The 25999-nt window shown below is 42.5% G+C and overlaps 1 protein-coding gene across 2 annotated transcripts; it reads left to right on the plus strand.

Annotated features, from left to right (window-relative positions):
* The first annotated feature begins 1333 nt into the window (after positions 1–1333).
* On the plus strand, positions 1334–24503 carry NMD3 (NMD3 ribosome export adaptor). Of its 2 annotated transcripts, XM_077348519.1 has the most exons (17): positions 1342–1453; positions 2028–2160; positions 3669–3760; positions 4794–4928; positions 5780–5876; positions 7068–7148; positions 7696–7824; positions 8707–8797; positions 10401–10479; positions 11110–11206; positions 12964–13081; positions 14260–14405; positions 16158–16270; positions 18127–18199; positions 18810–18916; positions 23054–23124; positions 24220–24503. In XM_077348519.1, the coding sequence occupies exons 3-17, from the start codon at positions 3717–3719 to the stop codon at positions 24351–24353; spliced, it is 1515 nt and encodes a 504-aa protein (XP_077204634.1). In that variant the 5' UTR covers positions 1342–1453; positions 2028–2160; positions 3669–3716; the 3' UTR covers positions 24354–24503. The 2 variants fall into 2 exon arrangements, with proteins under 2 accessions (XP_077204633.1, XP_077204634.1); XM_077348518.1 differs by lacking the exon at positions 2028–2160 and having other exon boundaries at positions 1334–1453.
* Positions 24504–25999: the final 1496 nt, after the last annotated feature.

Raw genomic sequence — 25999 nt, forward strand, 5'->3', positions numbered from 1 at the left:
TGAAGGTGACTTCAGATGCTAAATGGCATGATAGCCGATGACATTCTCCCCCCTGAAAAACTACAAGGCATTTCAAGTAAGGGCACTGTCCCCCAAGTACTCTTCCCTACAGTGGGATCCAAGTAAAAACGGAAACATTTCAATAATATTAGTTCTTTATTCAGGTGGGTTTTAAGTCCAGTGGCACCTTTAAGACCAACAAAGCTTTATTCAAAAGCTTATATGCTCTCCTGTATCTGAGGAAGGGTACGTGCCACACAAAAGCTTGCACCTTGAATACAACTTTGTTGGATTTAAAGGCGCCACTGGCCTCAAACTCTAATTGCATTAGTTATACAATACAAATTATTATTACTATTATATACTATTATTACTATTATATACTATTATACACTAGAAGGATAAGGGAACAGCATAAGCCACTTTGGATCTTGTTGGGGAGAGAAGCAAGGCATGGCATTTGTTATGAATGTAATTTTGGATACAGTGGGGCAGGTGGATGTCCTGTTGCTTTATCTGCCACAGCAACAACTCATTTGGCAGGGGGCAGAACTGCTCATTGGGTAAGCAGAGCAAGTGGGCACACTTCTAGTCTAGACTAGAATAAAGAACTGACTCAGCCATTTTCTTCAGGGGAGCTGATCTCAGTTACCTGTTATTTAAGTCCAGGCCCTACCTGGGCATTAGGAAACCTAAGGTCCCAAGAGAGGAGGGCCCTGTGAACGACTTGTACTCGTCCCCATCTTAAACCAGTCCTTCAGCAATGTTAGTTGCTGGCCAGGGCTCATTTGTCCCTTGCCCCTCCAAAATAGGAAGGCTGCCTGTAGCTGCGCCTATCGCACCCAGAGCAATGCATGAGATCAATTCTGAAGTCTCAATCCCAGAAAATTATGAAGCCATCATCCAAAATAAGACGCCTCTGAACATGTGCAAAGGACAGCTCTAGCATCACCAAATGCTATTCATCGCATGGAAGCCCCACAGCCCCCACCCCCCGTGTCAAGGCGTAATGGAATGAAAGTATAGAAACAAATCCGGTTCCCAGTTGACCTTGAGGGGCAAGGCAAGGGACGCAAATAAAAATGACCCAGAGCACCTTTATGATATGAAGAATGAGAAGTTTTCACACATTCCCTAAGGGAAAAAACACGGTGGGGAGAGTGACCGTTTTAGATAGATAGATGCATGCAGAGCACTTCTTCCCCGCAAACGACGGCCCCCAAATGAAAACCGAGTGCGATCGCTGTGCAGCACAACCAGCTTTCCCGTCTCGTCTCTATGGTATTAATCCGTCATTCCATCGCGATCCTTGGCGACGCGACGTGAGGTGGGAGTCTCGCGAGAGTTGGGGCTGGCTGCTTCGTGGTCGGGAGGCGAGGGTTCAGCCTCGCGGAGGCTGGTTTGTGAAGTCAGGAGACGGAAGACGAGAGGGCGCGCGAGCCAGCGAAACGAGGTAGCCAATAGGTGACTTTGGAATGCGCGCGCGACCGGGAGGGGACAGGAGGGGAGGTCGTCGTTTAAGGGGCTCGCGCCGTGGCTTCGCTTGCCGGGCCAACGGCCACGTTCGGTCTCGAGGCGGACGGAACACTGGCCACGCCTCCTCTTCCGCACTCCTTTTACTGTATGAGGGCCAGCCCTTGAAGCATGCTTTCACGTGTGAGCTTCAGCCCACATACGTGGCTTTTAATGGGGGTGCTCTAGAGCAGCGGTCGTCAAACTGCGGCTTTCGCTGACAGGGGCTCATGGGAATTGTAGTCCATAGGCATATGGAGGGCCGCAGTTTGACGACCCCTACTCTAGAGATTTCCAAAATCGTTCCCAGGATTTAGAAACCTTGCAGACCGGGCCTTCCTGGCGTGATGGCATCCCAAATATAAAACAGCATACAATTTAGTTCTGTGTAGAATATGTAGATGTAATTAGGCTTTTTGAGAGAGATGAATTATATGCTGCGCAATACATTATATGTGCTGCAGACTCTATGCTTCAGAAATTTACTTTGGTGTGTTCCTCTCTCCTGTGTGCAGGTTGCTGATCCTTACCTTGAGGTGCTGCATGGGCGTAGTTCTGTCCCTTGTGAAGCATCCTTGAGAATTCTGTAGGGTAGCGATCCCCAACCTGTGGGACGCGGACCACATGTGGTCCGTCGACTAATTGGAGGTGGGCCACGAAGGATGCCTTCTCCCCCCCCCCCTGGCCCTTTACTTCATCCCCCCCCCCCCCCCCCGGCCTTTTACAACACACTTTGGGTGTCATTGTCTCCCATCACTCCCAGATGGAACTATCTCGTTGCAGAGAAACAAGCTCAGGGTTCCCATTGATTTGTCATTGTCATGAGTTAAAATTTCCATGAAAATAAAATGTTCCCTATGTTAATTGTTGTGGCGCGTCTGTATCTTATTTTGAAGGGATGTTTAAACATTACCATAGCGATCAGAGAGCGTTAGGGCAGTGGTTGAGAGTAGAGGAGTAAACTACCCCCCCACACACACACCAGGCCTCAGTAAAATTGTCAAGCATTGAGTGGTCCCCGGTGATAAAAAGGTTGGGGACCACTGCTGAAGGGGAGATCCTTCTGTCTTTTCTCTCCTGTGAAGCTGACATGGAGGTTTTGCCTCTCTTTTGATATCAGCCCCGAATCTGGTATACCGATATACAATACATCCTTTGTTGTTCATTCCCAGCTGAATCACTGACATGACATAAAATGAACACTTTTGTCCAAGTTTGACCCCCTCCTCTGCACTATCCAGTGCCTGTCTGAAACCAGATTTTTAGTAGCACTGTTGTGCCTACTTCTCCCTTGATGCGCAGGGGTAGTCAAACTGTGGCCCTCCAGATGTCCATGGACTACAATTCTACTAATCCTCATTTTCTTTTACACCAATGAGTGCAGTAAGCCTTTTGTTATTCCAATACATTACTTTCCTTAGTTCTAGTCCCAATAGTAAGTCTTCAGTCCTCATATCTTTGGCTGTGTCTCCCCCACTGTGCCCCTTAGTAAATCCCAAACTCTTTAGCCCCTGTCAGCCATTTCTGTGTTGTTCACCTCTTGTGCGCTCAGTATGCTATTGCATGCCATTGCAAATGTTTTGCTCCTTAACAGTGTATTTCTATTTCTGCAAAAGGATGTTAGAATGTAAGTAAATTCACCTTTTATAGATTCTAGTGGATAGCCGTGTTGGTTTGAAATAGTACAACATTTGAGTCCAGTGGCACCCTTAAAACCACAAAAGATTTATTCAAGGCATGAGCTTTTGTGTGCACTTCATATAGTGATAAATCTCTCTTACTCTTCACTGTTTAATTAAATTCTGCCTCTATGCTTGCTCCCTTCCTCCCCTCCCACTTCAGAGTAGAACTAACAATTTACCCACTTCCCATGTGGAAAGGGAACGTGGCTTGATGCTAGAGTGACTGATATGCATGTTTAGTCTCTGGCCTTACCTGCTAAAAGAGATCAGGCAGTAGATGATGTAAAAAGACCTCTGTTTGTGTCCTTAGAAAGCCACTGACAGTCATAGCAGACAAAACAGTCCTTGAAAGAACAGTCGTTTGACTCAGTATGAAGTAACTGTGTGTATATATTATTGTCCAGTATGTCCATTGAAATCTTCATCTCTTGGTTTCAGTTGTAATCTAATGTATGTAAAATCTTTGTTGTCCAGGTGTCTCCCTGTGCATCTGTGTCTCAAGAGCCACAAGTAGGAGAGGAGATGGAATATATGAAGGGGCCTATAAACTTCAGCCAGGGAAACATGTGAGTGTCACTGTCTACAAGATCCAAACTCTCACCTGGTACACCTGCCTGCCACCTCTGAGTGTTCTCATTGAGCGCTCAGAGAGTTCATATGGACAAACCCATTGGACAATAGATCTGTCAGGGATATGGCAGTGGATTGAAGCGTCAATATGCACTGTGAACTGGTTGTTGTACAACAGCAGGGAATGAAAGTCCATTCATTAGATGGGCAAGTAGAGGTATTCACTTAATGATTTATGAACGCTTTGTAACATTCTGGAATAAATCCATCAGGGCCTGGCGCATTATTCATCTTTAATTTTTTAATCTTTTATACTACTTGTTCTTGAAAGGGTATCTCTAATTCCCCCTTCCCCCCAGTCCATAGATATAATCAGTATGCTGATTTTTTTTTGGCAGGGGGATCTTAGATGTCTGGTTCACTTGGATTGCCTGAAGTATATAGAGCCTCATCATAAACCTTAAATGATGCACAATATTTTCCTCTAAGATCTTAAAGATCTTCATAGATTCTGAAGGGGGCACCCTAGAAAACATCTGAAAAAATCACTGCAATTCAACCACTATTCTAATAGTTGAACAAGTTCTTAATAGAACAAATCACACACAATCCAGTAATAACTCAGTGAGGTGGATGGACAACAGTTCCTACCCATGGGTTTCTTATATCTATACAAAGCTAGACTAAACATTCAGTTATTTGAGCAGACTTTAGATTAAAAGTATCAAGGGGGCAATAAATCATTAACCAAATAACCATTCAGTAATACACATAGGCTGTAATGACTGTAGAGAAGAACCTTTGGTTCTTCACCTCTCCTCATAGAGGATGGAAGGGTTCACTCAGTGTTGACAAAGCAAGGATCCAAGTATTCAGGGCATCTCTGAGGCAGGGGTCATGGCCATTCCCCTCCCTTTCCTAGCAAATCCTCATCTCAGGCAGTTTAACTTAAGAGCTGAAGATCATCATCTGTGAAGGCAAGGGGAAATGGGGCTTGTTTTAACGGTAGCTTTGTTTTCTGTATTCCAGCCTGTGCTGCCAATGTGGCACTGCAATCCGACCAAACCCAGCTAACATGTGCGTGGCATGTTTACGGACCCAGGTGGACATCACTGAAGGGATCCCAAAGCAGGTCATTGTTCATTTCTGCAAGCAGTGTGAAAGGTACCAATTGTTTTTTTTCAGCATCTCTGTTTTTATTATTTATTTATTTGATTGATTCAATTTGTTCACCACAGCTCTCAGACTAGCCAATTTAAAGTGTTTTTATATGAGGCACTAATATTGAGGGGGGGGGATTGTTTATATCACGTTTGTTTTTACCACTTACTGCCTTAATTTGAGATCTGCAAAGATATGTTTGATTGGAGACCAAGCTCTTCATGCAAAGCACAAGGAGAGGCAGTGGATATTGCTTCTGCTAAAAAGTTTAGTCAGGAGCCTACCCTATAAGGTAAAGGTATCCCCTGTGCAAGCACCGGGTCATGTCTGAACCTTGGGGTGATGCCCTCTAGCGTTTTCATGGCAGACTAGCGTTTTCATTGCCAGTGCCTTCCCCAGTCATTACCGTTTACCCCCCAGCATTTTACCGACCTCAGAAGGATGGAAGGCTGAGTCAACCTTGAGCCAGCTGTTGGGATCGAACTCCCAGCCTCATGGACAGACAGGTTCAGACAGCATGTCTGCTGCTGTACCACTCTGCACCACAAGAGGCTCTTCCTGCCCTATATAATGTGTCAGCTATTGAATTGTTTCAAAATTTAGGAGTTTATTGTTATTAATTAAGTTTGGAGTATTCCTTAAGAGCTGGTTTGTTTTTCTGAGGACCCTGTTGCCGGTTTGCATGTTATGCCAAAGTTCCTCTGTGGCTGTACACACGTAGATTCTCAGTCTTTTCTTTTGACTTGAAGGTACCAAGATATAGATATGGGCATCCAATGATTGTTCCCCAATATAAGGGCCATAGTAATATATTTTCATGGCAGCTTCAAATGTTATTTGTTTCCTTATTTCAGGTATCTTCAGCCTCCAGGGACTTGGGTGCAGTGCGCCTTGGAGTCAAGAGAACTTCTGTCATTATGCCTTAAGAAAATCAAAGCTTCCCTCAGCAAGGTTAGTGTTGATATTCTGAATCCTTTGATAAAACAACGAAGTCTACTATGTTTTGATTAGTTTTATATGAAACTTTTGGCTTTGTATGTGATGAGAGGTAACAGAAGCCAAAATTCATGGGACGGTTATATGATGATAGGGAAAGTGTTGTCAATCTGCAGCAGGCTTGTGGTGACCCCTCAAAGAGTTCTTCAGCAAGACAGTAACAGAAATGGGTTGACAATGCCTGCCTCTCCATCACACCTCTGGACTTCCTTCCTGGCCACTCATCCAAATTCTACACAGGGCTGACCTTGCTTATCTTACAAGATCAGGCTAGCCTAGGCCAGTGGTCCCCAACCATTTTATCACTGGGGACCGGTCAACGCTTGACAATTTTACTGAGGATCGGGGGGGGGGGTAGTCTTTTGCCGAGGGACGTCGCCGCCGCCACCTGAGCCCCTGCTCCACTTGCTTTCCCGCTGGCACCCCTGACTACCCGACGCCCGCTGGGGGGCACTGCCAGCAGCAGCTGCACAGTGCCATGCCGAGGGCGAGCCCCAGCCATGGTGGCCGCTGGAGAGCACCAAAGGTGAGCCAGCGGCAGAGTGGCAGGGCAGCCCCCAAGGCAGCAGCCAGGGAGGAGGACGAGGAGGAGCTGCGGCCCAGTACCGACCAATCCACGGACCGGGACCGGTTCCTGGCCCGGGGGTTGGGGACTGCTGGCCTAGGCCATCCAGGCTACAGAAAGTTATATGGAGACTGTTAAAATTTCCTTCTTTCAGCAACCACTTGCAAGTGTGATATTTTAAAAACACAATCGACACCATCCATATAGTTTGTCTCCACACTGATCCCAAGATTTTGAGTGCAAAAATGTGTGGTCCGTTTTGCATGGTGAGCCGGTAAGCTCATACTGGCTTGCAGCTTGAATGTACACTTTTTCTGCGTTAGGCATAAGACCTTTCAAAAGGTTCACAAAAATAAAAGCAGCAGTTTGTCCCAAGCCACCCACCTAAATAAAAATTCTAGCTGTTCTGCTGTGGACCAGCTCAGCTGTCTCTGAAACCCAATGAATGCTATGTATCTTTACATTTTCATACTTCCTGTTGAAGTTACTTGAGCATGGATGCTCAAGACATTAGATCACAGCTGTTTCTTTTGCTAGTTTTAAGTTTGAGAAAGGAGAATAAGCACGCTTACTATTTTCAGGTACGGTTAATCGAAGCAGGATTTGTATGGACTGAACCACACTCCAAAAGACTTAAAGTAAAGTTGACTGTACAAAAAGAGGTGAGTGAACTTGAAAGGGGTTTTTGTAAAACTGTATTTTTAGCAGAAAAATTATTTCAGGCATAGCCAATCTGTTGCAGAAAAATAAAACAGAAGTCCATTGGCACCTTAAAGGTGAACAGAGTGGGAAAATGCAGGCATATGTTGTTACCAAGCTGTGCTAAGTTTGCCCAAGAAAAGCAAATATAAAAACATTTAAAACACACCAAAAGCAGCTCTATGCAAATGGCAAAAGCAGAAGATGTGTCAAAAACATATCCTTCCAAAGGAATGAAACTGTCATCAAGCTAAAAGTTGGCAAAGTGGATGGATATCTCTAAGGAGACACAAATTGAATGTCTTTAGAGAAACACAGAGTATCACTACTAAGCAGGCCCTATTTCCAATATGTTAAAGGGAGTAAATGGTCCAGGCAGTGTGTACCCTGCAGTATGTAAACAGTTTTGAGGTGGTAATGGTGGTGGTAAGAAGATAAACCAGAAAAAGTTACTCCCTGGAAGCAGCTTAATAAGAAAAACTTACTGTCACACTTTTTTTCCTTTCCTAGGTAATGAACGGTGCAGTTCTTCAACAAGTCTTTGTGATAGAGTATATTGTTCACTCTCAAATGTGTGATGACTGCCATCGAGTTGAAGCCAAGGACTTTTGGAAAGCAGTGGTTCAAGTCAGACAGAAGGTATAGTTGTAAGACTGACCTATCAAAGTAGGATATTTGCGTGTTGAGCTATAGGTAGTATGAGCCAAGTGCTTACAAAAGTTTGCTGTTAAAAGGCAAATTGTGCTTGGTAAAGGTGGTCCAGAACTTCACTGCTCCTGTTTGGCTTGTTGTTGTTGTTGTAAAGTCATGTCCAACCCATCACGACCCCATGGACAATGACCCTCCAGGCCTTCCTGCCCTCTACCATTCCCCGGAGTCCATTTAAGCTTGCACCGACTCTGCTTCAGTGACTCCATCCAGCCGCCTCATTCTCTGTCGTCCCCTTCTTCTTTTGTCCTCACTTGCTCCCAGCATTAGGCTGTTCTCCAGGGAGTCCTTCCTTTTCTTGAAATGGCCAAAGTATTTGAGTTTCATCTTCAGGATCTGGCCTTCTACAGAGCAGTCAGGGCTGTTTGGCTAGATTAAGATTAATAGCTGTGTTAGTCTGTTTAGCACTAGAAAATGTCAAGAATCCAGTAGCACCTTAAAGACCTGAATTGTATAATGGTTATTTTGTTCTCATTTTAAATTAGCTAACTTCAGGGCATGTCCAGATATTTTCCTCAGCATCCTTATGAGTTACTGTTTCTTCCCCGTATTCCAGGAAAAAATCTGTAATCCCAAGCATATCCAGTAGAGAATAAGTATTATTGAGCTCAGTGGAACTTGCTTCTCCCTAGGCAGGCTTGTGTTGTTTTTTTAAAGGTACATATATCTGCTTTAGGGACCTTGGGCTGCTTTGGCGTTTTGGTCAAAGTTGGCTGCTGCATTGATCAGCTGTATTTCTAGATGTCTTTGAAGGCCTCTGTAGAAACATAAAATCACTGTGAGATACAAGACATTTGTTGTCCTGAATTTTAGACTCTGCACAAAAAGACTTTCTACTACTTGGAGCAGTTGATTTTGAAACATAAGTTTCATCAGAACACGCTTCGGATCAAGGAGATCCATGGTAAGTGTGGCTTTTTCCTGGTCTTTATGTAATGCCATAGGTATTAATTGGAATGGCAGCAACGTTTGTCCTGGTAAACACTGAGGCAATATGCCAAGCTTTGGATGTGATGCTTTGGTATAACTTATATTCCATTATTGATTGATTTAGAGTCTGCCTTGTTCACATGGATTTAAAGTGGATTATGTGTAATGAGTCAGTACAGTCAACCAAATGGGATGTTCTGTAACTATTGCATTAGGATATTAGAAGATTGTTACCACTGGAAAGAGTGGGAGTGTAGTATAAGTATTAACATGACCCATGAAGCACTACAGAAATTACATAATAGGATCCTACTGATATAATAGGATCCTTCTATATCAGCAGAAAAGACCACAAGTCTTGATCATTTATCCAATTAAGTTCGTGAAACCATTTTTTTACTATGCAGGTAAATAGACCGCACAGCACAAAATGGTCTCATAAACTTACTCGGCCTAGAAGCTTTCTTGACCTCTCCTGGCAGGCCATTCCACAAGGTGTGAGCCCCATTGGAGAAAGTACATAGACAGGCAAAGCCCCTGTTGACAAGAGCAAAGTTGTCATAATAGGGCAGAAAGAGAGAGACAGTCCCATAAATAAAAAGGGCCGAAACCATGATAGCCATGTGATATATGTGATAGCCTTGTGCAGATTTAAAATACGGATAATTTAAATGTTCTCTCTATGCAACATACTACAAAAACAGCATACTACATAGTACTGTTGTCCTGCTGCTTTATGAAGCTATACACGAACTGAATGTTGTCAGAGCCTCCACAGGCATGCAGCATCAAACATTCCTGCGTAATGCACCACAGACAAAGAAAAACACATTTTAACTGAAATGGGGTTATGCTTTTCGTGTCAGGGATAAAATGCCTTTCTTAAAGATTGTAAACAAAAGCAGAGAACACTCGTGAGGAACAGGATATGTTGCTATGAAAGGGGGAAATAATCTTGGAAATTGTTTGAAAAATGAGTTTCCCATTGCCTATTAGTTCCTTTGACAAAACATCTTTTCCTCGAAGCAAAAGAGCTGGTCCCACCTTTCCTCTGCCTTATTAGATTTAAAAGCACTTCACATGAATCCCAATGGCATTTGTAGGGAATGTCCATACAGTAAGTTTTACCTTTGCTTATAGGAGGATGGATTAAGCCTCTTGTGGCGCAGAGTGGTAAGGCAGCAGAAATGTTGTGTGAAAGCTCTGCTCATGAGGCTGGGAGTTCAATCCCAGCAGGTGGCTCAAGGTTAGCCTTCCATCCTTCCGAGGTCAGTAAAATGAGTACCCAGCTTGCTGGGGGGTAAACGGTAATGACTGGGGAAGGCACTGGCAAACCACCCCGTATTGAGTCTGCCATGAAAACGCTGGAGGGCGACACCCCAAGGGTCAGACCTGACTCGGTGCTTGCACATGGGATACCTTTACCTTTTTATAGGAGGATGCATGACTTGCAGCCACTCAACATTTTGTGATTGGCCACACTATCCTGTGGCAAACAATTCTCAGAATTCAAGATTGGGAGCTTCTGCTGCATATTGCAAGGAAATACCATACATTTTCATTCTATGTATTTTCAGATGGCCTGGATTTCTACTATGCTTCAAAACAGCATGCTCAGAAGATGGTGGACTTTCTTCAGTGTACAGTTCCTTGTAGGTAAGAATATAAGGAATATGTTTTGCATATCTTTTTCCTTAATGTATTCTTAGTCCCTTTTAAAACCAGTGGGATACAAATAGCATAGCTGACCTTCAAACCTTTACGAGTTTGTCCCGTTTCAGTTCAGACCAGTTTCTGGTGTATTACAAACCAACTCTGTCAATCTCTTTCCCCGGTGATATAGAAATAAGGTCATTTGTATTAAATTGGTCACTTGTATGTGCCTGATTAGCATCCCAAAAGTCACTCCTTACTTAGAAATGTATATAGTCTTCTCCTTCCCCCACTCTGGAAAGAAGATAATTCTTTTTTCTTAGACCCAGAAAATTGCTATCAGAAAAGCACTTGAGATGTGTACTAGAAGTAGAGATATCTGAAACAATAGCAACTCCTCCTAAAGCAGGGAATTTCTCTAGACAGCTGCAATGCCTGAGTTCTGCTGGTGGGGACCGCTACCCTTTTGCTCCAGGATGTTAGCCATTAACCCTTTCTGGGCCTCACTCTTCCCTTTCAGGTCATCCCTTCCATACAGAGCTTTGTTTTTATGGTGTAATCGCCACTTGAGTTTATTAATCTGCATTCCCATGACTGAATTTGGGTGTTTTTTGTTTTGTTCTTAATTACTAGGTCTAAATCATCCCAGCGTTTGATCTCTCATGATATTCATAGCAATACTTACAACTACAAAAGCACTTTCTCAGTGGAGATTGTTCCCATATGCAAGGTACGTCATGGCTTTCTGTTTCAAAATAATAATATAGTTTGGGGACTGCCTCTTAAACGAATTGTTGACTTATATGTTACTAGTTCTACTTCCACAGCTTTTAGAAGCATAAATAATAAAATGTGGCTACAGAGGGCTTATTTATTTATTGCATTTATATACTGCCTTCCCCTTGCAGCTCAGGGCGGTTTACAGAGAAGATGAAAACCATATGACAGATACAACATTTCAATAACTGCATCAATCTTATATAATAAATTATAATGTGCAGGCCCTCTGATTGGCCCTTGAGGGGAGGGCCCTTGCCCTGAGGGCCAATCAGAGGGCTGACGCACTGTGGAGGCTGCACCTGCCTCCTAGCTGCTACTGGCATTGGGAAAGCTGCCCATCTCTGCCATGGACAGGTCTGAGCTGCTGCTGCCTGCTCCCTGCCAATGCTGTCTTGCCAGTGCAGGGAGAAATGCCTACCCTCCCCCCGCCAACTGGCTGGTGGGGGCCAGTTGGCACCTCCTAGGCTTCTTTTAAGGCAGCCTGGATAAGCCAGCACCCCTTCCCCTCTGCCAGTGCTCGCTATGCAAATACAGGGAGAGCAGCATGCAGGACGTGACGCCGAACCCTGCTTTGCAGTCAGCCTTGCCAAACGCTCTGACACGGCGCCCTCTGCACCCCTCTCCTCGTGCTCCCACAGGGACCACTGGTGGAGGGGAGCCAATCCTTACTTCTGGCTTGCTTTTATAATGGGCTTTCCCCCTGGTTAACTATAACAACAGTAACAATAACTTCATTATCAACTGGACTGTTAACATATTGATTATAACCCTGCAGATTATTTGATGTGGGATTGCCCCATGATGGCTAAATGGCCATATCTGAATGTAAAGGATTTCTGGGGTTCCAGTGAGGTAAAGGTAAAGGTATCCCCTGTGCAAGCACTGGGTCATGTCTGACCCTTGGAGTGACGCCTCTAGCGTTTTCATGGCAGACTCAATACGGGGTGGTTTGCCAGTGCCTTCCCCAGTCATTACCGTTTACCCCCCAGCAAGCTGGGTACTCATTTTACCGACCTCGGAAGGATGGAAGGCTGAGTCAACCTTGAGCCGGCTGCTGGGATTGAACTCCCAACCTCATGGGCAGAGCTTTCAGACTGCATGTCTGCTGCCTTACCACTCTGCGCCACAAGAGGCTCTCTGGTGTTCCAGTAGGTGTTGTCAATTCAATTGATTTCAACCAGATGCTTGGTGGAAGACCTCCATTTTGCAGGCCCTGCAGAACTGTGCCAGTTCTGACAGGGCCCAGATGCAGTAGCATGCAGTGATGGTATTCAAAGCATTAAAAAAATCTCTAAATGAAAACTTATTAAGAAGAATCAGAATTGGTTTTATACCCCCCCCCTTCAGAACTCTAAGGAGTCTCAAAGCAGTTTCCACTTTTTCAGGCCCCAAGTCTAGTCTTAAATTCCAGTCTTAAAACCTGTAGCCACTGCCTTGAAACATTTTCAGAGTTTATCATTTGGACAGGAGAAAGTGCAGTTTCAGCCTTCTTTAATCAGTAAAATCTCGAACGGCTTTTCTTTCTTTGTGTGTGTTGTTTTTTATAATGTTTCTAAATCTTTCAAGCCAGAGAGGTAAGGGAATCATAAAGTGCTGCTATGTTATAAATAATGGGTCATTGTTTCCTAGCCAGGAACAAAAATTAAAGAATAAATCCTGCTAACAGGAATTTATAGAAGCATTTTCTAAAATGTTCTCCTTGTGCAGGACAACGTTGTATGTCTGTCTCCAAAACTGGCTCAAAGTCTTGGGAATATGAACCAAGTCTGCATTTGCATCCGGGTAACCAGCACGGTTCACATCATTGATCCTAGTACTCTACAGAGTAAGTGATTTCTGGATTCCTCCCTCCCCTTTAAACTATTCACTGAATACTGTTAAGTATTCCATTCATGTTGCCTTAAAATAATGAACAATGTAGGGTTTTTCCCTTATGTCTAATGGTTGATGTTTGCAACATGAATGTACTTCCTGATAGCAGACAGCAAGCTAAGCCATGTTATCGTGAAATGTATGTATGAATGTTTTTGCCTCCAAATCCTGTTTTTTAAAAGAGTTGGTGTTAAGTTTCAGTATTTTATTTACTTTGTTCATATATGCCCTACTTTTCTTCTCAATGGAGAGCCATAGTGGTTTACAGCGGGGGACATCAACCCCGGTCCACTACTCGGTACCAGGCCACAAAGGCCACGGTACCAGGCTGCCGGCAGCCATGCCTGCCTCCCCCCCCCCCCCCCACAGCAAGAAGGAAGGGAAGAGGCAGACACAGCTGCCGGCAGTTGCTGCGCGTGCACGTTTGCGCCCCATGGTGGCAAAAATGCGCATGTGCGGCCACTGCACATGCGCGTTTGCACGCAGCCGCCGTGCGTGTGCGTGGCACCCGGGCCGTCGGCTCTCCCCTCACCCCCAGGGCGGTCCCTGACCTCAAAAAGGTTGGGGACCGCTGGTTTACGGTATTCTCTTTTTTTTTTCATTTGATCCTCCTGCTAACCCTGTGAGGTATGTTAGACTGAGACCATTTCCGCATTTGAGATGTACCTTGTCTTAGCCTCATTTTGCATTTCCATTGGGTGTTGCAAGTCGATACTAGACTTTCCACATTTGGGCTTCCCTCCCCCTGTTTCCCAGGCTGCAGTTCACCATATGTTTTCTGCATCTGATTTGGAAGGAGTCAGGCTCCCCTCATGCTTTGCTCCTTTCCCCTTTTTGAAACAGATTACTTTTTTGCAAAATGGTGCCTGCTTGCACCTTTACTTTTCATTGTGCCCCTTAATTCCACCATTCTGTGTTCTCCCTCAGACATACTGATTGCCTCCCCCTCCCCCAAATATACTGGAAGTGATTTTTAAAAAGAAAACCTTTGCTTATCACATTGCAATACTGCTGCTACGTAACAAGCAAGACTTATTGCTCTTTTTTATGGTTAGAGACAGCATTGTAACATAATGACGTCTTGCAAATGCCGTGCCTTTAATCCATAGTGCTTTCCTTGCTGTTTCTCAGTTGCTGAAATTGATGGAAGCACCTATTGGCGTCATCCTTTCAACAGCTTGTTCCAGCCAAAGCAGTTAGAGGAATTTATTGTAATGGATATCAGCAGAGTCCATAACCAAAAGCATAATGCAGGTGCAGGAATGAAATCCAGCAAAGTAAGAGCTACTTCTTTATTTTCCTTTTAGAAGTTTGGGCAAATCTTTCTTCCCGTCTTGCAGCTTGTTTCTATAGCATGTCATGTGAATGTAGATGCAGATCAGCAAAAGGAAGGGATCTGAAAAGAAGCTCCATCACTAGAAACTTCTAGTTCTTACTGGCCACTGAGCTGTCAGAACAAAAAGGTTTCTTAGTGCTAGGGAAAAAAAAACAGTAAAGATAACTAGGTTCTTATCACAGTATGATTAAATCCAAAAGTCACTTGGTATCAGTCATAATTAGGCCAAAATGTACCCAAAAATACCTGAGGGGGGAGGTGTATTTTGGCATTCCAAAACGTTTTGGGATTATTCAAGGGGGGGGAATCCCAGATGTTTCTCTGATATTTCTGGTTTTTGAAAATAACCGAGAGGCAGAGAAGCTGCTCCCCACCTATAATTTTGCCCGCCCCTTTCTTTTTGCTCTACAATTTAAATCAGGACCTTCTGTGAGCAAAGCAGATGCTCTGCTACTGTCCAGAACCTGGGAACTGTTGACATACAAAATACACACTTTGCCAATAAGCACTGGCTTATATCAGTCAGTTGTTGCTCTACATTCTTAGAATGAGTTTAAATGCAGTTCATTTGAGCTGAACTTTTCCAGTTGTGTACCATCATTAAGAAGGTCCTGCCACTTACCCATATAGTGTTTAAATGGATAAACCCAAAAACATGATCTCCTCTAATTGTATCTGCATTACTGAAAGCTCTATTGAAAGATCTGTGTTCCTAAGCATTTTAATGGGACTGTTATTCAGGAGTAGCTGAGCTGTTGCTGCTCTTGGAAAACATTCCTGTATACAGAATAAAATGGTGCAGAATGATACCACCTTTGGTAAAACATTGCCATATTTGGCTAAGGGAAGCAGTCTAGAGTGAAGGTAAAAAAAACTGCAGGAGATTAACTCACATTCTGAGCCAAGAACAGCTGAATTCTGTGCCCTGTATAAATTGCATAGATTTGATGACCTCGTGTACTGATCACTGGCTAGCCACGGTATGGAAACATGATCCTAAACCTTGCTAAATAGGCAGCGGCAGACAAAACATCCTGCAGTATTATGGAATGACTAGCTTCAAAGCCTGTTCCTAAGAACAGGCCTTAAAAAGGTCCTCTCCCCTGGCCCCTGGCCAGGCAGCTTACGGTGGCCTTGGGCTGCAGCTCGCAGCCAGATCAAGTGGGGCAGGTGGGGGCTGGGCAGCTTGTTGGCAGAGCTCCTTAGCAGTCAGCTAGTCAGCTCCTTAGCAGTCCTTAACGAGCAGTCAGCAGGCCCAGCCTTAGCAGGCTAAGAGGCCCTCGTTAGGAGGCCCTCCACCACGATCCTTTGCCCAGGGCCTCTCCCCTTACCTGCTGCTGGCTCCAGGCACTGAGGCGTCTGAGAGCAAAGAGGCTAGAGTCCACGGATGGAGGACGGGAGCTGCAGGGTCAGGGCCAATCAGGGCAAAGCTGGCTGTACCCTGATTGGCCATATTCCAACTTGGACAGCTGGACACGTTGGTGGAATGATCATTGAGCTGCCTTATTTGACCCAAAAAAGCATGTTTCTAAAGCTTCTCTAAATGTAACTTGTAAAAAATGCAACAGTTTGAAGAAAGGGAAGATTAAAATTAAAAACAAACCTTGAAAGCAGTTTTGGTTTAGATCATAACTTATCTGTCACCTTAAAAAAACAACAATCAGTATACGCTTTTCCTTCTGTCTCCCTTAAGCATATACTTGCAGAAGCCTGGGTGCAGAAGACATCGGAGCTGAATACAGATCAGCAATATTTCTGTCGCACTCATCTGGGGCATCTTTTAAATCCTGGCGACCTTGTTTTGGGGTTTGTACTGTTTTGTGTTAACTTTCAGTTGATGTTAAAGTAATATTTGTGTGCCTCTTTTGATAATTGTCTCAATTTAGGCCCATGTCACCAATAGAATGGGTTTTCTCAAAGACAGGAACTATGAAAATCTGAGAATTATAAGAGGCCAACTTAGGGAGTCACTCTGACTTGGATGGGCCAGACTAGCCCAGTCTGGACAGATCTTGGAAGCTAAGCAGAGTTGGCCCTCTTAAATATTTGGATGGAAGCCCACCAAGGAATTCCTGGTCAGTGTGCTGAGGAAGATAATGGCAAACAACCTCTGAACGTCTCTTTCCTTGAAAACGCCATAGGGTTGCCAAAAGTCAGCTGGGACTTATCCACACCAGGGTGGATCAAAGTCAGCAGTTTTTTTTTTAAATATCAAAAATATTTTTTTTAATATTTAGATTTGTTTTTAATTTACATTGGAGTTTTTAAATAGAATGCTTTTTGAAGAAAAATCTTTAAAGATTTGGATACATTATAGTCCAAAGATTATTCATCATGAAATTATTTAATAATTATGTAGCTTGAGGCTGTATATTCATGCAGTGTTTGTTTATTTGGGTGGGGACGGGTTTGAAGTGAATTCCATTAATCCATTCATGTCATGTTTATATAACTAAAACTAACCTGAATGATTATTGTGCTAACTTAAACTGTCATCTGGGTTGTAAATATTAAGGCCTTCAAAAATGAGCCTTTACATGGAAGAACATGTTTTAAATAGAGTCTTATTAACTAGTGATTTAAATTGTGGCACACAAACCCATGAGGTCACAGGGTAGAAGGACTATCGTCCTCTGAATTATTGGACAGTGGAGGGGAAGGGGTAGATTGCTAGTGATAATATTAAGTTAAAAGGGAGAAGAGAAATGTAAGTTGTTCTTGCCGCTATGAGCTATAAAGTGAAAGAATGATTAAGTTTCATCTGCCGTTTCCCTGACAAAAATATTGAGAAATCTGGAGTGTTGAACTTTGCTCAAAGGGCAACTTAAGACAGACTCTGTATTTATCAGGGATGTTTGGCGATACATTTCTTTTAAGACAGAGCTTCATAAATCAACTTGCCAGTGGCAAACTCTTCTCCCCGTTTCCACCCCCAATTGTGTCAATGGCGGAAAATCTGGGTTATGTCAGGATATTGAGTGATGACTCCAGTGTTCAAATGCTATACCAATGACCTGGAGTAGGTTGCACTGAATCAGTTTCTAATTCCAGCACATTCTTCCTCTTCATTCCTGGGATTTTCCAATGTCATGGCTCAGCCCATGTTGCATTTATGACCGTTTATGCACTGGGAACTTCACTGCCCTAGCTCCCATGCAGGAGCACAGATAGGGGGTGGATGTTGCGCACTAGGCCAAACGCTCCCCCATGGGTGCAGGAAGAGGTCGGGCAACCTGCCATGACAAAAATTCAAGCTTGCAGCTCAGCATGAAACCTCCAGTGCATAAACGATCTATGTGATTCCCCAAGTTTCAAATCCCTTTGGCACTCAGTCTTTAAAAGGAGGTGCTAACTTAGTCAAAAATGAGAGAGGGACCCTAATATCTAAAGGTCTTGGCTGTGGGTTGAGGTGAATTCTAATTCTCAATAATTCCAGTATTTAATAACAAATTCTGGACAGTGTTTAACCCCACGGCCGAACAGGGGCCCAGGATTCTTATTTCTTGACACTTGCATTATGCTTGTAATCCTTGAGCCAGCTTGGTTTCATTTCTGTACCATCCTCCCAAAGCCAGGAACAAAACGCTCTTCATTATAGCTTTATTTTAGAGTTTACTTGGCTGATTGCGGCAAAATCTCTGCTCTTTATATCTTTGTTCTAGATTTGACTTGGTCAATTGCAACTTAAATGATGAATTTGCAAATAAGATGAATCCGCAGACAGTTCCTGATGTGGTAAGGGTCTGGCATCAATCTTGTTGACTGGGCAGCCTTTTTACTTTGTTCTTTGTTTTTCTGTCTGTCCCTCCCAGTTTTTTAAATGTATATTTATTTGATTTCTATACCGCCCTTCCATATGGCTCAAGGCGGTTTACATACAACATGGGGGATACATGGAACGAATTAATACATAACATAAACAAATACAACAACAACAACATTGGATAACTTCTAACCCATAGGGATCTGAGGGACTGACTAAAATCCTTCTTTTGTGGATGACTAAACCTTGATGGTCCAGATAGGGTCTTGTTGCTTAGTCTATTGCAGTGGTGTTTTTAGAATTAAATATTAAATGGAATGCACCATCATTTCTTTCCCCTTGAAGTTGTGTTTTTAATTAGTACTTTGCAGTATTCTGACAAAGTTAGTTTCCAGCTCAGGGTCAAGGGAGGTCCACATAGATCAAGTTACAGTAGTCTAGCCTGGTGACTGTCATGTGGATCACCGTGGTTAGGGGTTCTGGGGTCAGGTAGGGCACTAGCAGCTTAGCTTGGATTCAGAGTGTAAGAGATGTTCTGCAAGAAGTGTTTCTAGCCTGGTGTCATTTCCCTTCCATTCCTAGGTATTAATCAAGAAGAGCTATGATCGCACAAAGCGCCAGCGTCGCAGGAACTGGAAACTGAAGGAGCTGGAGAGAGACAGAGAAGGCATGGATACAGACGATGAAAGGTTCATGCTTTGTTATCCTGCCTTATCAGCCTAATATATTAGAATTGTTCATGACCAAATAAGGTTGCAGAGGTCAAGGGGCCTTGTTGAAATTTTTCCACACACTCTTCAGGATATTACTGGAATTATCATTGGTGGTATAACAGTAGATATCCAGTGGATACATCTTTTTTAAATGTTGAAAACATGCATGTCATGGCATAGTCTCCCTTTTTATTAACCAAGTGTGATAGCACAGACTTCACAAAATTGAGTGGGTGGGGCACAAGATGATACTGCAACGTTGGGACCCCCCCCCCCCCCAAAAAAAAGAAACCTTCCTGAATTTATAAACTTGAAAAATGATGAGTGTGTTCTTGATTTGTGGAGCTCTTGGGTCTTGGTGAACAGGTTAATTCCCTGAGACTAGGGTTGCCCAACCTGGAGACAGAGAGGTGTATGTGGACCAGACGCTTAAGGATCTGCCAGAACCCTCCTGCTCTTCTGCTGTTGTGAAGAAGGCAGAACTCAAGGCAGGAGAGCGTCAGGATGAGTAGAGTGAAAATAATCCCTTATATTGGATTTCTTCCTAGCATGATGAACTATATCTCTCATGACAAATATACCCCTCTGGGGTATACCTGGTGGGGAGAGGTTGGCTACTGGGAGATATGATAATTAGGAATATAGAGAGCAGAAATTGTGACAGGCATTTTGACCACATGGTGACTTGTTTACCAATCCAAATTATTGAGGATGGTGAAAACAAGGGTGAATTAGGAAGGAGCTCTCTGAGTGGGGGAGTGGGCAAATAAGGTTCAGTAAGGTGACTCATATTGGAGCAAAACCCCCATAATTTTAAATATACAGAGTCCAAACTGGCCTAGACTGACTGGCTGAGACTGTAGTGGAAAACTGGATGAAAATGTTGACCTGTTATGCAGCAGTATTGAAAAAGCCAAACCCCATGCTAAGAATTATTAGGAAAGGGATTGGAAATAAAATAGCCTGTATCATCATGCTGTATAAAGCTATAATGCAACCTTATTTGGAATCTTGTTTACAGTTTTGCTCACCATATCTCAAATCAATAACTGGAATACACTACAGAGGGTAACCAAGATTATGGGGGGGCACCTTTCTCTAAGGAATGGCTGAAGAGTCTGGGACTTCTCAGTCTAGAAAAAAATATGGTTAAAGGGAGACATGGTAGAAATTTATAAAATCATGTATTAGATGGAGAAAGAATATGGAGGGAGTTTTGGCCCCTCTATCATAATACTAGAACTCAAGGTTGCCCAATGAAATTGTTGGTAAGTAGATTCAGAACAGACAAGAGGAAATATATCTTAGCTTAACTAATAAGTAAACTGTACACTTCATTGTTAGCAGTGGTGGTGGTGACCAAGAGAATCAATAGCATTTTAAGGAAGGTTCATGGGGACAGAGAAGTTCATCAGTGGCTACTAGTCATGGTGATGGAAGTGAACCTCCATATTCAGAAGTAGCAGGTGCCTGATAACCAATACTAGGAGCCAAGACCTGTTCTTTCAGGGCAACTGGTTTGCCACTTTGTGAAACAAGATGATGAACCCCTGGACTGATCTAGCAGGCTTTTCATATTTCCTTAATCACATGGTGATTTATATTCTGAAACACTATGGTTCCAAGTCTGATTCTGTGGGTACCAAAGTCTTATTTGGCTTTGAACTCATTTGAAAAATTAGTGTAGGAAGTTAAAGCTTTTAGTTTGGTTCCACTAAACTCACATTTCTAGTTTCCCTTGAGGATTTGGGGTGTCGTCCTGTCAGCAGGGATTTACTCTGTCTTGACAAAGGAAGATGGACAGGGGTTGAAGTGCCAAGATAGCTTCTCTTGTGAAAGAAATCCTAAGGCAAATTGGTAGATAAGAACTCATCTGGATTACATCTTGAGAAATCTTAAAACTATATTAAATACACATTTTATTGCACAGTGCTAAAGAAGGTCAGTTAAAAGCACACTGAAAATATGCAAAAACACTTTGAGTAACACATACAGTGCCAAAAATATGCCGTAGATACCAGAACAACCTGACGTGTTCTAGTCCAATTGGACCTTCTTCAGTTATACGTAAATAGAATATCCATATAAAAAAAACAAAAACTTTTTAGAGCCAGGGCAATTAGACATAGGCATACTCAAACCACCGGCTCTAGTTCAATCCAAATTTTTAAGATCACAAATTTTTAACACTCCTGGAGTCACACCTAATGTGATATTGAGACAGGAGGCTGGATTATGTATGGTAGAAACATGTGCTTTACTTTTGGATAAGAGTTCATCTAAATCCTTAATCCTCTTTATGTTGGCTGCTGTTCCTTACCCTCAGTGGTCCCTCAGAGCCGTAGATAAATTAAGATCAATAGGGCTAAACCCAGAACAGCTCTTAGAAGGAGGGATAAATAAAGCGAAAAGCTTGGTACACCAGAGATTAACAGTCATTGAACTACAAAAGGAATATGCTGCCCTACATGCCTTTTTACAAGAGACTGAGATCTGAGCCAGATGTGGCTCCAGCAACATACCTTGCTACCATCACAAATTCAAATCACAGATGGGCATTTTCAAGAGCTAGATTTGATGCCCTCCCTTCTGCTGTGCTTTATGGCAGATTCCTTGAGACATTATTTCTACTCTGATGAGGTAGTGGAAATAATTTCCCATATTTTATTACACTGTGCTTTATATGAGGATTGAGAGAAAACAGTTAATTATGCCTTTCCTTGCGGGCTTTAATCCTTTTTGAACTTCTCTTGACTTATGCTGAGGATTTACTTTTGAAACATGCACTGGCGCATAAGTGCAATTTGGTTTTGCGCGCAGTATCAAAATTTTGCCACATTGTGATTTGTAAACGGAAATCACTTTTAAATAACATGAACAGCTAATGTGTGCTAGCTAGTGATGTATCTTATGATTTAGTTTTTATGCGTACATTACATTGGGTCTTTCACCTTTGGTTTTTACAATTATGATACAGTTTATGCATATGTTGTTGTGCTTGGAGAGGTATCATTGGAGAGGCATTATTCCAGAATTTTAATTTGCTGAGGTTCTTCCCTTTCTTTCCTATGTTATGCTAGAATCTGCTTGATTAATGACCGTATCAATAAAATGTAATTACATAGGTCTGTATGCCAATGAGGTGCCACTAAATATCTTGGGCCTATATTGTGGATGTAAAGAATTCACAACCACCAGATTGATTTTTCAAAAAGACGCCATTCTGTAAGCCTCTTGTGGAACTGAAGTGAACTCATCTATGTGTGGCTGTGTGCATAGCACAGACCTTACCCCTTTGATCAAATTGGATTGAAACATGTCAGGTCGTTTTGGTATCCGTGACATATTTTTTGACACTATGTTTTATTCAAAGTATTTTTGCATATCTTCTACTGTGATTTTAATGTATTGATTTAATTGACCATGTTTAGCACTGTGCAATGAAATGTATATTTATTTGTTATAATAATATTTTTTAGTTTTCTTGCATTGTGATCAGCCAGTTTTGATGGTTTTTCCTGTTGTCTGTATGTGTACATATCTGCTTTGTACCTTGTTTTGCATGAGGTCATCTCAGTGCTTATGTGTTATCCCGTTATCTATGGTAAATTGGGCAGTATAATCATTGTATTATGCTTTCTAAACAGGATACACTTGTCAGGTAGTAATTGAATTCATAGATGTGTTGAGAAGTGTAGGCGAGGGCTACACTTTGAACCACTTGGTCTTAATTGGGAGAATGTTTGGGTTATGGTTAAGGTTGCTAGGCCTCTCCTAATGCGCTTGACTTTTGCAATAATGAATAAGATCCCACAGAGTTTGATTGGTTTAGTTAGAGCTGTTTAACCATGTTCTAATCCTGAATTTTTGAAACTGATTATCAGTATAATCCTAAACAGAGTTACACCCTTCTAAATCCCATTGAAGTCAAGGGAATTGGAAAGACGTAATGCTGCTGAGATATGCATGTCCTCTGAAATTTTCAATAGGAGCCTGAATATTGGTTTATGTGATAGATGGAGGCCCAAAGATATTTTGGTATAAAGGCCTAAAATTTCCATTATTCTCTTTCTATATATAGATGCCCTTATTCCCAATCTGATTATTTTATAGGCATTATCAGGATTTCCTGGAAGATCTTGAAGAAGATGAGGCCATTAGAAAAAATGTCAACATTTTTAAAAGTAAGTTTCCCCTCTGTAATAGCTTGGGCTCTTTTCTGTATATTTTAATACACTCTGTGTATGCAAAATTGGTAATAACTGACTGAAGAAGATGCTCGTATAACCTATTTTCTGGCCCTTGTTGGTAAATTCCCTTAAACCAATTTTGGGAGAAGGTGCAAAAAAACACACTAGGCATCTGTTTGTAACAAATGTGATGTTTGCTTTCTTTGTAGATGAGACATCAGACCAAGTTTGTGCTTTAATGAATCATTGATCACTAATTCACATTTCTTTAAGAGAACCTTGTTGTGACTAAGCCAAAATAGATTAAAGGGTTGAGAAAAAAATCCAGTTAGTTTGCATTTAATTATTTATAAATAAAAAAATTAATAAATAAGCTATGAGGCCTCTTGTGGCGCAAGGTGGTAGGGCAGCTGACATGCAGTCTGAAAGCTCTGCCCATGGGGCTGAGAGTTCAATCCCAGCAGCCGGCTCAAGGTTGACTCAGCCTTCCATGCTTCCGAGGTCGGTAAAATGAGTACCCAGCTTGCTGGGGGGTAAACGGTAATGACTGGAGAAGGCACTGGCAAACCACCCTGTATTGAGTCTGCCAAGAAAACGCTAGAGGACATCACCCCAAGGGTCAGACATGACTTGGTGCTTGCACAGGGGATACCTTTACCTTATATGTGCTATAGTGGTGAAAGAGTATCCTTTATAGCCATGTGTTTTAAATACCTCTAATATAAATTAATGTGCAAGTTTCTCAATATGATATACAAGATTATTATAGTTGTTATTGTTGTTGTTATCAATTATTATATTGGATTGATTTCCCACCGCTCCTGGCAAACCATCTCGCGGCGGGTTGCACAATAAAACCCCACAATAAAAAACACTATAATATCTCCTTTAAAACTATATACGGCAGCAATATTATCTCCCACAGCCACTGTAGGCTGTCTCTCAGTGCGCAATAAGGGCTGCAGTACCAGTGGTCCACCAGCAGGGATGATCTGGCCTGGAATACAAACAAGAGATACATCATTTGATTATGTTCTTATTGAGGGAAGCTCATTGTGGAGGTTTCAACATGGTCTTTTGGTTCTGTAGATCCAGTCGTTCCAGTGGAGAGCGATACAGACGACGAGGGTATTCCCCGGATTAGCCTCGCAGAGATGTTGGAGGATCTCCAGATATCTCAAGATGCTACTGGTGGAGAGGGTGCTGATATGTTAACAGAATGAGCTAGTAGGTTTTGTTAATGTGAACATTGTTTTCCCTTAAGAAGCGTCCCTGCAAACATCTGTCGCAAGCATTCATACAGACGTGAACGTGAAAATAATTAGTTGCAGGGAAATACCATTAATGAATAATAAACTTCTGGAATAAGTGATCGATCTGAAAGCATTTGTGTCATTTTTCACCTCAGAGATGAAGCACTTTTATGTTGCAGTATGCCCTGGTGATACCAGTCTTTTACCAATATGTCCCATACATTTTTATCCTGTTTTTTGCAAAGAGTCCAAATCAGTGTATAGTGCCTCTATAGTAAGAATGAGCTTGAAAGCAGGTTAGCTTGAGAGGAAGTGACTGACCTGATGTCACCCAATGGGCATTCTTGCTGTTTTGTATTTTGTACTGGTCGCTGACCGAAATAATTGTATTTGATCCATCTGAGCAGGAATTTGAATCGGAATCTGCATCCTAACTATTTGGGACAGTATTTTCAAGGCTACCCCCTTATTAGATCAAGAAATAAGAGAGGGTTATTATGTACAAGGTTGCAGGATCATAGTGAACACTCTTGTGAAAACCCAGCCAAGTGTGTGTGGTTGAAGAGGGTCTACTAATAATTTTTCACGGGCCCTAGACTCAGCACTTCACGCAGGATCTGTATGCCTGCCTTCACAGTGTATCAAGAAGTATATGAAGAGATGAGATTCTTGCTGGACCAGACCAGTGGTCCACTTAGTCCAACATCCTGTCTCAAACAGTAGCCGACCAGTTCTTCTAGAGCAGTGGTCCCCAACCCCCGGTCCGGGGACCGGTACTGGTCCGTAGATCAGTCAGTACCGGGCCACGGCTCCTCCTCGTCCTCCTCCCCAGCTGCTGCCTCAGGGGCCGCTCTGCCACTCTGCTGCCGGCTCGCCTTTGGTGCTCTCCGGTATTTCCACTGTATTTTGGTGATTCCTGAATATATCTAGGATTTGCTTTCCCAAATCTCAGATATCTTTGGGAGGCTGAAATACACTGAAGAGGTATTTTTGGGTATATTTTTGACTTTGGTAGATCTGAATGCACACCCTGGTCATCACTACAACTTAGAAATGTGTTGTATATATCCTAGAAAAACCTTGAGTTAACGGAACAATTTTATACTTCTTATCACAGACTTTCTTTGCTTTAAGAGCAGAATATGCCTTAAAAACAAAGTTGTGCTGGTGCTTGGGATTTTTTTTTTTTTGCAAGACAGCAAGGTTGGTACAAAGGTTGGTTATGCTGGAAATAAATATGGATTGTATATTATAAGCATATAAAATTCTACACCAAGCAGAATTCAATGGCTGAATAACTTGTTCAATCGTGTTCAGTTCTTGTATTGCCTCCTTCTGTATAATTATTGAAATTTGGAATATTGTAATAGTTAAATTACCATCTCAAAATTCACTTCAGCCATGAATTCACAATATGCCTGAGGCAAGCCAAAAATGAGTTGGTTTAGTTGCTGCAGCTTTCTTCCTAGCTAGAAGAAGAGTTGGTTCTTATATGCCGCTTTTCTCTACCAGGAGAGAGTTGGGATCCATATGCAATTGTTCTTATTTCTTAGTTTTTATCCATTCATAATTGATTTTATATCTGTAATTTTATGTTTTCTACTGGTTGGTTTATG

The sequence above is a fragment of the Paroedura picta genome, chromosome 8, assembly GCF_049243985.1.
Source record: "Paroedura picta isolate Pp20150507F chromosome 8, Ppicta_v3.0, whole genome shotgun sequence".
In the NCBI taxonomy this organism is placed as follows: Eukaryota; Metazoa; Chordata; class Lepidosauria; order Squamata; family Gekkonidae; genus Paroedura; species Paroedura picta.